This window comes from Danio aesculapii, chromosome 7 (genome assembly GCF_903798145.1).
Source record: "Danio aesculapii chromosome 7, fDanAes4.1, whole genome shotgun sequence".
NCBI classification, from domain to species: Eukaryota; Metazoa; Chordata; class Actinopteri; order Cypriniformes; family Danionidae; genus Danio; species Danio aesculapii.
Window position 1 is genome coordinate 71,388,393 of NC_079441.1, and position 14,277 is coordinate 71,402,669.

At 35.1% G+C, this 14,277-nt stretch overlaps 1 protein-coding gene across 1 annotated transcript; it reads right to left on the reverse strand.

The window, feature by feature from the left end:
- Positions 1 to 349: 349 nt before the first annotated feature.
- Positions 350 to 3,703, reverse strand: LOC130232513 (uncharacterized). Its single transcript, XM_056462465.1, has 7 exons — positions 3,621 to 3,703; positions 3,054 to 3,146; positions 2,769 to 2,906; positions 2,575 to 2,667; positions 2,126 to 2,175; positions 1,243 to 1,345; positions 350 to 937 (listed from the first exon to the last, which is right to left on the reverse strand). The coding sequence occupies exons 1-7, from the start codon at positions 3,636 to 3,638 to the stop codon at positions 617 to 619; spliced, it is 816 nt and encodes a 271-aa protein (XP_056318440.1). The 5' UTR covers positions 3,639 to 3,703; the 3' UTR covers positions 350 to 616.
- Positions 3,704 to 14,277: the final 10,574 nt, after the last annotated feature.

Genomic DNA, 14,277 nt, shown 5'->3' on the forward strand with positions numbered 1-14,277 from the left:
TCATAATTTTAACACAAATCTACCAAATAAACTTTATACTATTTATTTTCATAAGGATAATAAAACCTATTTATTTTAAATGCATAATCCTCAGGTTTACGTAATTAGTTCATGTAAAATGTAATTATTCTAAATTAATAATAAAAAGTGTATTTATTTAAAATACACAAAGTTTATTGTATAAATTGCATAATAATTAAGAGAACTAAATCGGGGTAACTAAAAAAGATAAATAACATTTATTTGAATCATGTTTAATGTATGCTTATATACTAAACCAAATTAAACAATGCATCACATTGAATTAGACCAACTGGAAAATTCCAGATTTATTTATATTTGTCTTTGATACAAAACTCTGGATTGAGCCAAGTTAACATCAGCCAACATTTAGGAAACCATCCATATGAACCCACTTACACAGCCACACTCGAACATGCTTGGACACCCAAAAAAATAAATAAATAAAAAATAAAACTGTACTCCGAGATCCATTTTCAGTTGCTAATTAACATATCATTATAGAACTAGGAAATCATTTTAACATATCTCTGGGTTGGAGCACAATGTGAAAAAAAATGGGTAGGGGCTGTATAACTTAATATTTTTAGCCAAATCACTGGAGCAATTTCAGTTTCAGTGTCTGTACTTTCGGGGAAAGCTTGGTTGAGTCCAGGTCCATCAGGATTTTTTGGTACACCTCAAATGTACACTTCAGGCTTTTAGGGTAGTTCAAATTGAGCGCGTAGATCAGGCCATATAACATAACGCATGCATGAGTGACACTCTGCAGGTTGTGGAGAACCTCCACACCTTCCAGCACAACACGGACATCAGTGAAGCGTCCATCCCCTTGACCATGATCCTCTGATTGTACTTTGTAGATGCCCATGGTCTTTCCTGCCATGTCTTCCTCTGCCTCTCTGGATTCAATGTCCTGGAATGTATAAACACACACTTATAATATTACACACACACGCATGCACGCACACATACATACATCTTTTCATTAAAGCACACAGCATATATGCATTCATGAGAACGGAATGGATGCAAGTTCAGGATAATGACCTTAAGACCTGATCACCCCCTAAAAGCCTGAAAAAATAAAAGTCACAAGGCTGTGGATAATAAGTTAACAACAACACAATGCATTTTTATCTCCAATTGTGCAATTTCCTATTAATGTAACAACAACAATATAATATCTGAAAATTATCCAAGTATTAGTCTTGTTCTCACTTGATTATGGGTCAACCCTTCACTTGGGGTGAAGTTTTCTGTTTTAGAACGGAGGGATTTCCGGGGAGACTGCAGAGATTTTTCTTCCAATGAAGCCGTTAACCTGCCACAAAAAAATGCAGTTAAAAAAAGTTAACTAAAAATGGAGACGCTTCTCATGAATGCTGTGCACCTTTCTGCCAATGTAACAATTTATAATCTGACAATCAAGTCAGGATGAGTGTAGTATGTCCATCAAGCCTGAAACTTAAAGGGATAGTTCACCCAAAAATACAATTTTTACTCACCCTCGTGTTGTTCCAAATCCATATCAGCTCTGTTTATCTTCAGAACACAAATTAAGATATTTTGGATCTGATCCTCCCATAGACACCACTGAAAGTGCACATTCAAATTACACAAACCTACTAAAAACATAGTTAATGTAGTCCATGTGACATGGGTCACTCAATTTGAACATGATAAAAGCAACAAGAATACTTTTTGGCTGAAAAAATTATAAAAATAAAGACTTTATGTTTGTGGACTTTAAATGTGCATTTTCAGTAATGTCTATGGGAGGATCAGAAAGCTCTTGGATTAAATCCAAAATATCTTAATTTGTGTTCCAAAGATGAATGGAGGTGATACGGGTTTGGAACAACACGAAGGTGAGTAATTGATGACAAACTTTTCATTTTTGGGTGAACTATCCCTTTAAGAGTTCCATCCTGATGAAGCGGTTTCTTCCAATGAAATTACTCTAATAAACCGCAGGTGCACCATGACGTCACTTACTGCTATAAAGCTCCTATCATTACATAAAACGATAGAGTTTACTCCACATCCATTAGCCCCAACAGTAAAAAAAAATCCATGCTTTTAATTGTACTGCTTTATTTACCTTTTGACATTGGGCTTTGGCTTCACTGACTGCCTCAGATCCTCCACTACCTTTTGACAGAGAGAGAGAGAGCGGGCGAGACAAAGAAGAATAGTTATCTCCTTGTTTTTCTGTATAGACAGCAACCATAATTATACTAAAAGGTGTGCTAATGGATGAAGACAGAAATTACAATATTTTGTAAACTACATTTTTAAAAAAAAATACAAGAATCCACCAAAATCTAATTTTACATATTTTTAAAATCTATGTTACACCTGTAAGATAACAAGTGAATACAAAAGAAAGAAAGGAGAAGGAGAGAAGGACCGTACAGTGGGGGACAACAGTGAAAGAGCAGGAGGGAGAGAAAAAGAGACTAAGAGGAGAGTAGGGTGGAGACTGAGGTAGGGAGAGGGCAAATGAAATGGAAAACAGCTGATTAGTCCTTTACTAAAATGTCCACATACTTGCCATATCTTCAGAGACGACAAGAAGGCTTCCTTCTGCGCGATGTTCTCAAGGCGCTTGAGTTCGTAAGCAGACAGTCCAGAACATGCATCCTGGTGATACAAGGCACTTCTTAATAAACATTTCCAAAATCATATCAATGCAGTAAAATCATTTCAGTTTCATGACCACTAGGAAATGTCTGTGTCATCACCTTATTGTTTAGGCGAGGATTGTTGTTTCTGGCAGAGAAGGGGCATGTGGGTGCCAGAACCCGGACAACTTCATCTTCAGGTTCCTCTGGACCAAGCGGATTTAATTCCCTCAGAGTGACAGCTCTACCACCATTTACCTTGCATGATTTTTTTAATTCAAAACAACCCAATGGACTCAATGTTGAAATACTGGTGGTCAATGTGTCCTCTTGTCCATTCCATTCTCATGAACAATCCATATTATCTAGATGGAAAAATTACTGGCACACTATTCTGATACATACCACATATTCTTTAACAAGTGTGTCCAGGTCTTCATTGAGGTAGATGCTCAGACAGCTCATCACACAATCTCGCCTCACATTGACATCTTCATTCTGTTAAAAGCCAACAGATTCAAAGACATTTCTCTTCTTGACCACACCAATCACCTTGTTTTACACTGCAAAAACTAACAATCTTATAAACTTTATTTGTTATGGAAACTCATTTTCAGGCTCCTTAAAATAAGATGATTGTTACATCTTTCTATCAAGCAAGTAAACTCCCATTGATTTCAGTTAATTTTAATTGTTTAATTGTATTATTCTATATACAAGGCTTTACAGTATAAAATGCTAAAAGCAAGTTTCGATAACACTGATATTGTTTTATATAAATTTTAATCAATTTTTATGGAAGTGTTTTAAGATATTTTATACTACAAATTAGGTAAAAAATCTTGGTAAAATTTTGTTTTTGCTAGGTACCTCAGTAAAGCTCACAAACGTCAGAGGTCAGAGAAAAAAACTGACATATGAGCTTCACAGATGACACAAACCATATATTTATCAGATTAGACAAACACGTACATTATTCATCTGGGCCATTATGGCGCTGATCTTTCTTCCTGCAGCACCACCTTTGGCATTAAAAATCTCTATCAGTTTGCCAGAGTGACGGTCCAGTTCTCCAAGAAATTTGGAGGTCAGAGGTACAGTTGTCAATCGCATAAATTCAAAGTTAATCTGTAAAAGACAACACATAGGATACTGATTTTAAATGTTTGTAAACATTGATAGAACAAATTACTACACTTCACACTTACCTCACAGATGTCAAAAAGTGCCGGCCATCTGTCTACAAACTCTGCAATTGCTGGCTCCTGAAGAACCTCCTGCCTCCTTCTTGAAAAAGTATGCTGCATCATTTTCTTGATCTCAGCCTCATCTTTTTTCTTCTTTTTTACTTCTGTCAGTAGAGCCACTCTTTTTGCCTCCATACTCTCTCTTGTTTCACCACTGGGCATGCTTGGACAGAAATTAACTTCTGCCTTCCTGGGCTTTTTCACGTTAGCAGCAGGCTTCTCCTGGCCTCTTCGTTTATTCTTCAAAGAGTTGACTGTAACCTCAGGATGTCCAGCTCGGCTGAGAAGAAAAACATTTTAATAAATAGACTTCTATGACTCTGTTGAATTGTAATTTAATTCCTTTCACCACCTTGCACCAGCATAAATTGGTTAATGCAGAAGAAAGGGTGATTCAGATAGGATCAAAGCTGATTAAAACACACCTGAGTTTTGATCTGAAGTTCATCATCTTTATCTTCAAGTAGTGCTTCCAACCGCAGTAGCCACCGCGAGTTCCTTTTTCCAGAAGACATGGGTGAGACTGTACCAAAGCCTTGGCGACCTCCTCCAACTGCTCATCTTTTGGATACACTGTGTATTTTATGATTTCTTCAGCTAAGCCCTCAAGGATATCTGATCGCACTTTTGGAGTAGGAGTTAGTGAAGTTCCATGTGCATTGAACTCATTGTTCCCAGTCTGGAGCATCATCTCAGCACAGTATGAAAAGCGAGGAATAACAAAAACATCGGGCCAAGCAGAACACCGGGTCTCAGGTGATGACATGATGATGGTATCACTGCTGCTGTAGGAATCTGAATCATTTGCATCATGTGAAGCGGAGCTTACACTGGAAGGAGTACCAGGGACTGTGGGCCTGGCATCTCTTGTGAGTGGATTAGAGCTAGTCTCAGAAGGCAAGTATACAACTTTTACAGTGGCTTTATCTTCAAGTTCTGAAGTTGACATAAGGTTCATGAACTGATCGTTCATTTCTCTGTCTTTGAACTGAAGCTTGAATGGCTCAGTCACTTGAAAGAAATTCTTTATTTGAAGAGCAAATTCATCCACGGTGTTTGGTATTCCTGATTCAATGATGAGTTTTCTTGCATCGCCTTCACCTCCGAAAAGGACTCTGAAAGTCACGCGTCCTGGCATTCTGATTTGCTAATCTAAGTAGAAAGAGTGGACAGGTAATAGTTTGGTTATTTAAACACTTAAACACCAAAGTAGAAGGCACATACAGGAGACAGTCTGTATCTGCTCAGTTAAAATGCTTAAAATGAGCCAAATGTCAGGATTTAATTTTCTTGGTTTAAACAAAGATAATCTGCCAAAGAGAGAGAAACATTGATTTGCTTTAATAGAATAAATATAAATAAATAAGGGATTCTTTTTGATAAATTTAGCAAGGTTATTTTACTTTCCTATAGTTGGTTCTTTGGTGTACATTCTTTCTTTTTTTTGTTAAATGTAATTTCAAACTATTTTCACAGCAGTGAAGTATATGAGAATCTTACCTTTGATGACTATATGTCTTTTCAGTGTTACCATGCGTCTAGATCCAACTGTGTAGGCCACAAGTGGGTAGCAATCTCTTAGCTCCTCAAACTGAACAAGGGCAACCTTTCTATCTGGTGACAAAGTCAATTGAAAGGCCCTGAAATGATCCTGATACCAAGCAAAATACAAACGAACTATGAAGCTCAACTCATCTCTTACTATACACATGTTTAGAATTTCTGCAAATTCAGGCATTCCAGCAGTTGAATCGCATACAACCAGCATTCCATTTCTGTAGTTGATACCGTTAGTCTTGACATTCTTAGAAAGATTAACTTGACTAATGTCTGGATATTTCTGTCTTAGAGCCACTACGATCTCCTCATTCAGAACATCAATAGGGATTGTGGAGATATTTGTCACTTCCAGATTTGAAGTACTGAGACTAGATGAATGCAAATGATAACTGATTAATTGCTGGTGTTTGGTTGCCAGAGTGAAAGCAATATTCCTGAAATTATTTGTGTGGCGGGCAACTTGTTTAAAAAAACTATGTTTAGCCTCAAATCTTATTGTCCATAAACCAACAAGAGGGCCAAAGCATGTGATCAAGTGCGAGTAGTGCTCAAGATAGTGGTGTTTAGGTTTCAGTGTTTCACCAGGGATTAGCTCAAGTAGTCTCTCCCTGTGCTCTGACACTTTGACATCAAGGTAGGCGATTGTCTCTCTGGTGTGAACAGGTGCCACAACTAACTCTACAATTTCCTTCAGGTCTAGTAAAACTTGCCAGGCAAGCTCTTCTTCTGGTACGAGGTCTCCTATCAGAAATGGAAGGAAACGTATAAGGCACCAATTCTCATGAGCGTTGCCACCTACTGTCTTCCTACTGAAATAGGTGTGTGGTATAGGATGAGGCTGATTCTTTTTGTCGCTCCACTTGAAAGGAAACTTGAGGATACGTGTGTTAAGAGACTCAAGACTGAAATACTTTTTAGAAATCAGAATGTTCAAACACAGTGCTAGCTCAAATGGAACTACCCCTTCAAACAAATCATGCACTATGTCTGGGGGATAGCCTGTGCTGACATGAAAATGTTTGAGATGCTCAGTTAAAGGGCAAGCTCGCTTCACTCCAAAGCAACTTGTTTTAGTGTCCTGTGCAGTCTTCAGATGTGTACCATGTATTTCTTTGGATCTCAGAGAAAAAGCACCACAATAAACATCAGTTGTCTGGATCTCTTCTTTTTGAGCAGTACAAAAGCGACAAATGTAATGCCCTGAGAAGCTTTCTAGAAAACCAGCCAAAGAATGGGCACCCAAATTGTCAGCTACAACACTGTACACTGTGCCCTTGACAAAAGTTCCTAACTGTGAAACATAAACACCATGCTCTTCTAATGTGACAAGATCATATAATAGTGGCTCTAATATTTTTTTATATCCATATGTCTTTACATAATTACTCTTGCACAAAACTGCTAAATAAATAGAAGTGAGTGCTGAGTGGGAACCGGGTTCCAAGTTATTGAGAATCCAATATATGCTGCACAACTTGTGTTTCTTCTTTGAAGTGCCCAAAGGATTACACAATTCGAAGTCATCAATGTATAAAGTTAAACAAAACCTTAACTCGTCACTTGACAGGAAAGGGTTTTCTTTGAAGTAGGTACCATCTCTTATGGAACGATACTCCTGGTTTTCAAGCTGATTCGTGTTACTACCCTGTATTCTGCGGCTATCAATAACACTATTCAACACTTGAGGAGAATTGAGTATCTGCTGCAAAGACCGCAGTAATGGGATATATTGAAAAGATGCTTTTTTTTTTTTTATCAAGAACAAACTCCACTGGCTCAACTACCTTAAACACTTCTTTGTAGTACTCTTTCCTCTTATAAGCTGTTGCAAGGGGACCACCTTTTCCCAGTGCATTTGCCAAAGGGCTGGATTTACACAGTAAATCTGCTAATTCCTTAATAATCAAACTATCAACCTCAATGTCTTTACTTCTGAAAAAATTTGAAATACTGCGAAAAGTTATAGGCACAGACACAGTACTCAGCAAGTAGTGTAACTCATCAAGAAACTCGTCTATAGCAGTGGATGGAACATGAAAAATGTTTTCCAACTTCAATAGAATGGAGCCAAGTTTTTTTTCTACAACTTTAGGGAGATCTTCTGAAATATCAATATCACTATCTGCATCCGTGCCTGACAAATCAACATCTATGTCTGCAGTACATATGGGCCCCTCATCTGCTGGACTAGACTGTGCACTGACTTTAACTACGCCTGCTTTGAAATCCTTTAGAATGTGAGGATTATGCTTACGGTTTTTATGCGAGTTAAAAGTGCCATATATGTTTGACTGATATGTACATCCCTCAAACATACAAGTTACATTTTCATATTGCCTAAGATGCTGATTAATATGGCTGAAGTATTCCCTCTCTGTTGCAAGTTGTTCACAACCACACGTATGACATGAAAACGTAGTGGACTGTGCACCAGCTTTGTCTAACTTGCTATGTGTTCGATATGTGTGACTTAAAAGTTTCTTCCAAGTTGTGAAAGTGCAAGGGCAGTCTACATATACACATGGATATCGGTAAGTCCGGCTATGGTGTGAATGTCTCAGCCTAAGATGTTTTAATAATTCATACCTGGAAGATAACAAACTTTCACACAATTTGCAACGCCACATTCACACAGCACCTGTGAATGAAGACAAACACAAAAACAACTCTTTTAGGTTATTTGTGAACTTAGCTGCATTTTCACTTTAGTATTTTTTTAGGGTTTAACAACATTTATGATGCTCCAAACGTAGAAGCTAACTCTTGTTCAATTGTATAATGTAAAATAATACCTGGAAAAAACCCACATTTTCAACCTAGTCTTATATCAAACATTATAGGCATAATTATCATTTTATATTGTACATTAAATACTTCACATTTTAACCCTCTGAGGTCTGAGATGATTTTGGGGCCCCCAAGATTTTTGTGCTTATTTCAGCTACTTTTTACATAGTATTGGCCAAACTGTGCTACAATAATATGTGAGAAATATTGATGTACATGCTTGCATTGTTTAGAAAAAAAAATTATGCGTGGTTAGTAGGTTTTGGAGAAAAAAGTAGCTGAAATAAGGTCCAAAAAATTCAGACTGAATGGGCCTGAATGAGACTTTTAAGTTACTAGTCTTGTAGGCTTGAATATTTACTTCACAATTATGTGAAAGTTATTCTGTTCTCTCATTCAAAGAAAACATTACAATGATTAACATTTAGTAATGTCTGTTTGGGCTCAGTGCAGCTCTATGCGTGAGTAACAATGCTCATGAATAATTCACACCTGGAGAGACAGAAGTGTATGTGCACTTATACAGTATGCACACAAATATATATTTGAAATGGTTTAAAACGTGTTTGCAAAACTGTTGTAATAAAAACGTTCTTGTGCACTAATCCAGCATTTAATAATAATTAAAGTAATGATAAAAGCTTTAAACACACACATAAATAATATTTTAAACATGAAAAACAATTACTTTAAATCAAAATAATATTTTAAGACCTTTTATATATATTTTGCACAAATAATCGCAGTCTTAGTTAACTCTTTCCAAACTTCAATAAATAACACGTATAACATGCGTCACGTTCTTAATAAAGCAGCATCAGATCACGGTGGTCTCGTGAGGTTAAATAGGTCATAATTCCAACTTATTCCTGAGAACGAAAATTAAATAATCTTTCTAGCCAGTGCGCTGTGTTTGTTTGTGGGCGTGCTGCGCGCTCTGCCGAGAGAGTTAGAGGGACAACCATGCGGGACAACATTTGTTTTCAAAATGAGTTGGAAAGTGCAGCTTCCAAGCTTTAAGCAGGTATGTCTCTCATGTATATCTCTCATGTATTCGTGAAGATTCCGCAGTTTTTTCTGACCAGTGTTCATGTCGCACGCGTCTCACATGGTAATAACAACGCCTCGTGGGCGGGATCGCATTAAAAATAATGAGCTCAGACTGAGAAACTGGACATAGTGTTCGCTTCACACTGATTACGTTATCAAACAATATTTGTTTTCAACATGCACTCGCTGCATTTAAAAGTAGACACGTCAAGCTTTCTGCAGATATATGTCTCATGTCTGTGTGTTTATTTTTCGCAGAGTTTCAGATCATTTTAGTGACGCTAAAACGGTTCACGAAGAGACGAAATAATGCGTACACTGTTTACTTTCCTTATTTTGCAAAAGCACACACTTTTGTTGTTATTGTAAGTGTACCTAAAAAAAGTAGACACTTAACAGATTGGATTGATGTATTGCTCTTATCTGTACGATAAAAACTGAAAGTGTAATTTAAGTTCTTTTCGGGGTTTTCAGGAGAAGACGCCTCACACCGGGCGAGGCGGGCATGGACACCAGAGGGTTAACGTTTACTCTAAACATTTCAGCATTATATTGAAAATCTATTGTATATTACATTGACTGAACATTAATTAAAAGTTCATCTAATATGTTAAACATGTTAACGTGTAGATCTTTTAACTTATACTTACAAAAATCTATGTTGCCACGTGGAGGTGAGAACACGGCGAGAGGAAAACCAGTTACGTTTCTGGAAAAAAAGAACGTAAGAATAAAATAAGTGGTGTCATTCAGTTCTGTAATCTAACTAGCCGTAAAACAGCAAACATTAGCTTACATATTACAGTGACAATTCTTGACTTCTAATTCGATTCTCTTTATTTTCACAAACATAAAAACCGACAGCAATGGGTTAATTTGATTAATTGATGCATTTTAAAGTTGTTTGGCTAAGCTTACTAAAGTTATGATTCTAACGGGCATCTGTATTCTCCGGTAAACCAATGTACGATAAAACCGTTTAAAAAAAATCACAAACTACATAAAATTACCATAAATTGATTAATATTATATACACTCGATGCTAAATAAAAAAAATAATTAGAACAGGAGCCATACAACAAAGGATGTTTCGGATTACTTACCAACATGTGTGTGACAGATTCCCACAATATCCCGAGGGCTTGTGTCCAGCGAAAGTGATGTCATTTCCTGTTTCCAAATTGATTTTTTTCATAACTTTGATGAAAACCAATCACATAAACTTTAAATAACAGAATCTTGTTTGTTTTATAACTCTTATTATTCAAACAATGTTAGTATTTATTAACTAATTGCATTAAATAAATTGTATAATTGATTAAATCTTTTAGAGTATATTTACTTTTAATGTATAGATTTTAAAAATATTAGTTTTTAAATAAAGTCAAATAGATGTAAATGCATAAAAACTAACTCTGCCATGAATCATTTCTGTGAGTGTACACCATTCACCTGAATTGGATGTAAATACCCTCAAATTAAAGCTGACACTCTGCACTCTGTCAAATTACTTTTGGACACTTAACAAGTGGGAGGCACATATGCAAACTGTTGTAATTCCTACACCATTCACCTGAATTGGATGTAAATACCCTCAAATTAAAGCTGACACTCTGCACTCTGTCCAATTACTTTTGGACCCTTAACAAGTGGGAGGCACATATGCAAACTGTTGTAATTCCTACACCGTTCACCTTATTTGGATGTAAATACCCTCAAATTAAAGCTGACACTCTGCGCTCTGTCCAATTACTTTTGGACCCTTAACAAGTGGGAGGCACATATGCAAACTTTTGTAAATCCTACAGCGTTCACCTGATTTGGATGTAATCTCTCAAATTAAAGCTGACAGTCTGCAGTTAAAGCACATCTTGTCAGTTTAATCTCAAATCCATTGTGTTAGAATTGTGTCGATGTCCAAATATTTATGGACCAAACTGTGTATATATATTCGGTACAAGTTTGATATTAAAAATGACTTTAATTTAGCAAGCAAAACAGAAATAAAAAGCTGAATCTGTAAAGCACCTTGCACTTACACAGGATTTGGTTGTTCATGAAATGGTTAAGGCTGTAATAATAATAATAGTAATAATGTAAGTGAATGGGTTAATGTCACAAAATCTGTCAGGAGCATGTCCAGTTTACATTTACCCCAAAATAAATATTAAAAAGTACACCAATTTGTAAGAGTTTAAGCACATGACGTTGTCAGGACTGTAATGAGCGCAGTTTTTTTTTTTTATTGTGAAGTATTTCTGCATCATGGTATTATTTTTACTGTTGAAATGGATAATAAAATACAAGATTATGAATGATAATAATAGGTTTTGAACAACAAAGACATTTTATTATGCAAAAAATATATATCTTAATTTATTTTGGGTTAAATGTGACTGGATGTTTTGTTTTTTGTGAGATTGACCTGTTTGGAAATGTTTTATGATGCTTTTGTACGTGTTTCTTTTCTATAAAGCTTATTGGAGGATTGTAACGAACCCTTATGTATGTGTTTGAGTTCTCTCAACCATCTCGGAGGGATTTCTCCGAGCTTCAGGACGATGTTTTTGCTGCTAAAACACACGGTGCGTTTAGGCCTCGCTACTTTCTCTTGGTCTCGGCAGCTCGGATTGTTTGATGCCGTTTTTTTCTTTTTCCAGACCTGAAACTCGATCTTCACAGTGGAGTCAAACGAATACGAGTCTTTTGAACAAACATGCATTAATTTGATTCATGCATTTTTAATTGATATAACCACTTCATTTGTCTGTAGGATTGGTGCCAGTTATTTAACAGAGTGCTTTGTTTTTATTTTTTATTGTTTTGTTCCTGAAGTTTCAGACACATGTAACTGCTGTAAGTTAACTAAGATATATTTATACGGTTTTTGTTGGTTGTAACTTGTATGTAAATATGAAGATGCTGTATATGTAGTTCTCCTTTGCGATACTAACAAAACTGTGTGTGACAGTGATTTACTTTTGCTTCTTTTTCTATCTTTAATATAAAATCTGCTTTGGCTTTTGAATACAAAATATGGTACTTTTCTTGCCTTCATTTCTTTTCAGTATACTGCATTGACTCAGAATTGGGTCAAAGCGGTACTAAGGGATTAAGTAAATGTTTTTAGGTGTGACAGCAGTTTCAGTGCTGCCAGGGGTCTGTTCTTCATACCTTGCTTAAATGATCTAAGATGATTCGGCAGATCCTGGATCTTTTAATCTTGATAACTGATCTTAGGCTAATTTGGTTCTTCTAACATGTTCGTGAATCAGATTAAAATGTCTGGATGAACTCATCTGAGATCACAGCGTGTGTTGTGAAGGACTGATCTATCAATCCTGGAAATCATGATCAGCAATGCGATGATTGGCTGACGGCACAGCAGCGTAATGACATCATCTGTTTAATTTTCAATTATCCATGTGAACAAAATTACACAAAATCTGTAGTAAACGGTTTGTTAAAGGTGCGGTATGTAAGTTTGACACCCAGTGGTTGAACTAGGTATTGCACTCCTGGATCAAAACAAACACATGCGCAGGTTGCCAGATTGAGGACAGGAGCGATTGATTTTAAACTGTGTTTTAAATTAAAGCAACGGCACCTGATAGAAGGAATATTTTACATATTAAAAGGAGTTTTTGTCCTAATCAACACCTCGAATTGATATATTGAAAACGGCTTCTATTTCTCACAGCTGAACAACAGAAAACTGACAATCACCTCAGGTACAGCTCATGTGCTTTATTCAGTGTTAAATGCTAATAATGTGAGTTTGAATGCCATTTTACATGACATTTATTGCCATATACTGAAAGCAGCAGCAGATAGTTCAGCTCAGATCTGGAAAATAAAATAAACCGTCTGAAATTGAACTTTAGAACTGAACACACATCAGTGATTCAGCATGTACATTTAATAATGTTAAGGAGGGTTAATATGTGTTAATTAGATTATAAACCTTCCCATATCATGAGTGAGTGCATATTCTGTGCTTCTGAATGGCTGTATTTACATTTCTGTCGTGTTTCGTCTGGTGAAAACGCGGTTACAATGTAACCTGCGCAGCTAATGTTTACACTCATAATATTTATATCATTTGCTAATCAATAACCTCATGTGGAACTGAATCTGCATCTCATTTCGGAGTCTATTTCAGTCACAGACACATGCTTTTAGAGCTTTTCTGAATTAATAAAATACTCTGTTTTTCACCAAGGCAACCCGGGGTGCTGAAATATAATATAATATAATTTATATAGTATCCTATATGTAATATACTTTATATAATATCCTATATGTAATATACTTTATATAATATCCTATATGTAATATACTTTATATAATATCCTATATGTAATATACTTTATATAATATCCTATATGTAATATACTTTAATATCCTATATATAATATACTTTAATATCCTATATATAATATACTTTAATATCCTATATATAATATCCTATATGTAATATACTTTAATATCCTATATATAATATACTTTAATAACCTATATATAATATCCTATATGTAATATACTTTAATATCCTATATATAATATCCTATATGTAATATACTTTAATATCCTATATATAATATCCTATATGTAATATACTTTAATATCCTATATATAATATACTTTAATAACCTATATATAATATCCTATATATAATATACTTTAATATCCTATATATAATATCCTATATGTAATATACTTTAATATCCTATATATAGTATACTTTAATAACCTATATATAATATCCTATATATAATATACTTTAATAACCTATATATAATATCCTATATGTAATATACTTTAATATCCTACATATAATATACTTTAATAACCTATATATAATATCCTATATATAATATACTTTAATATCCTATATATAATATCCTATATGTAAAATACTTTAATGTCCTATATATAATATACTTTAATAACCTATATATAATATATTTTAATATCCTATTTAT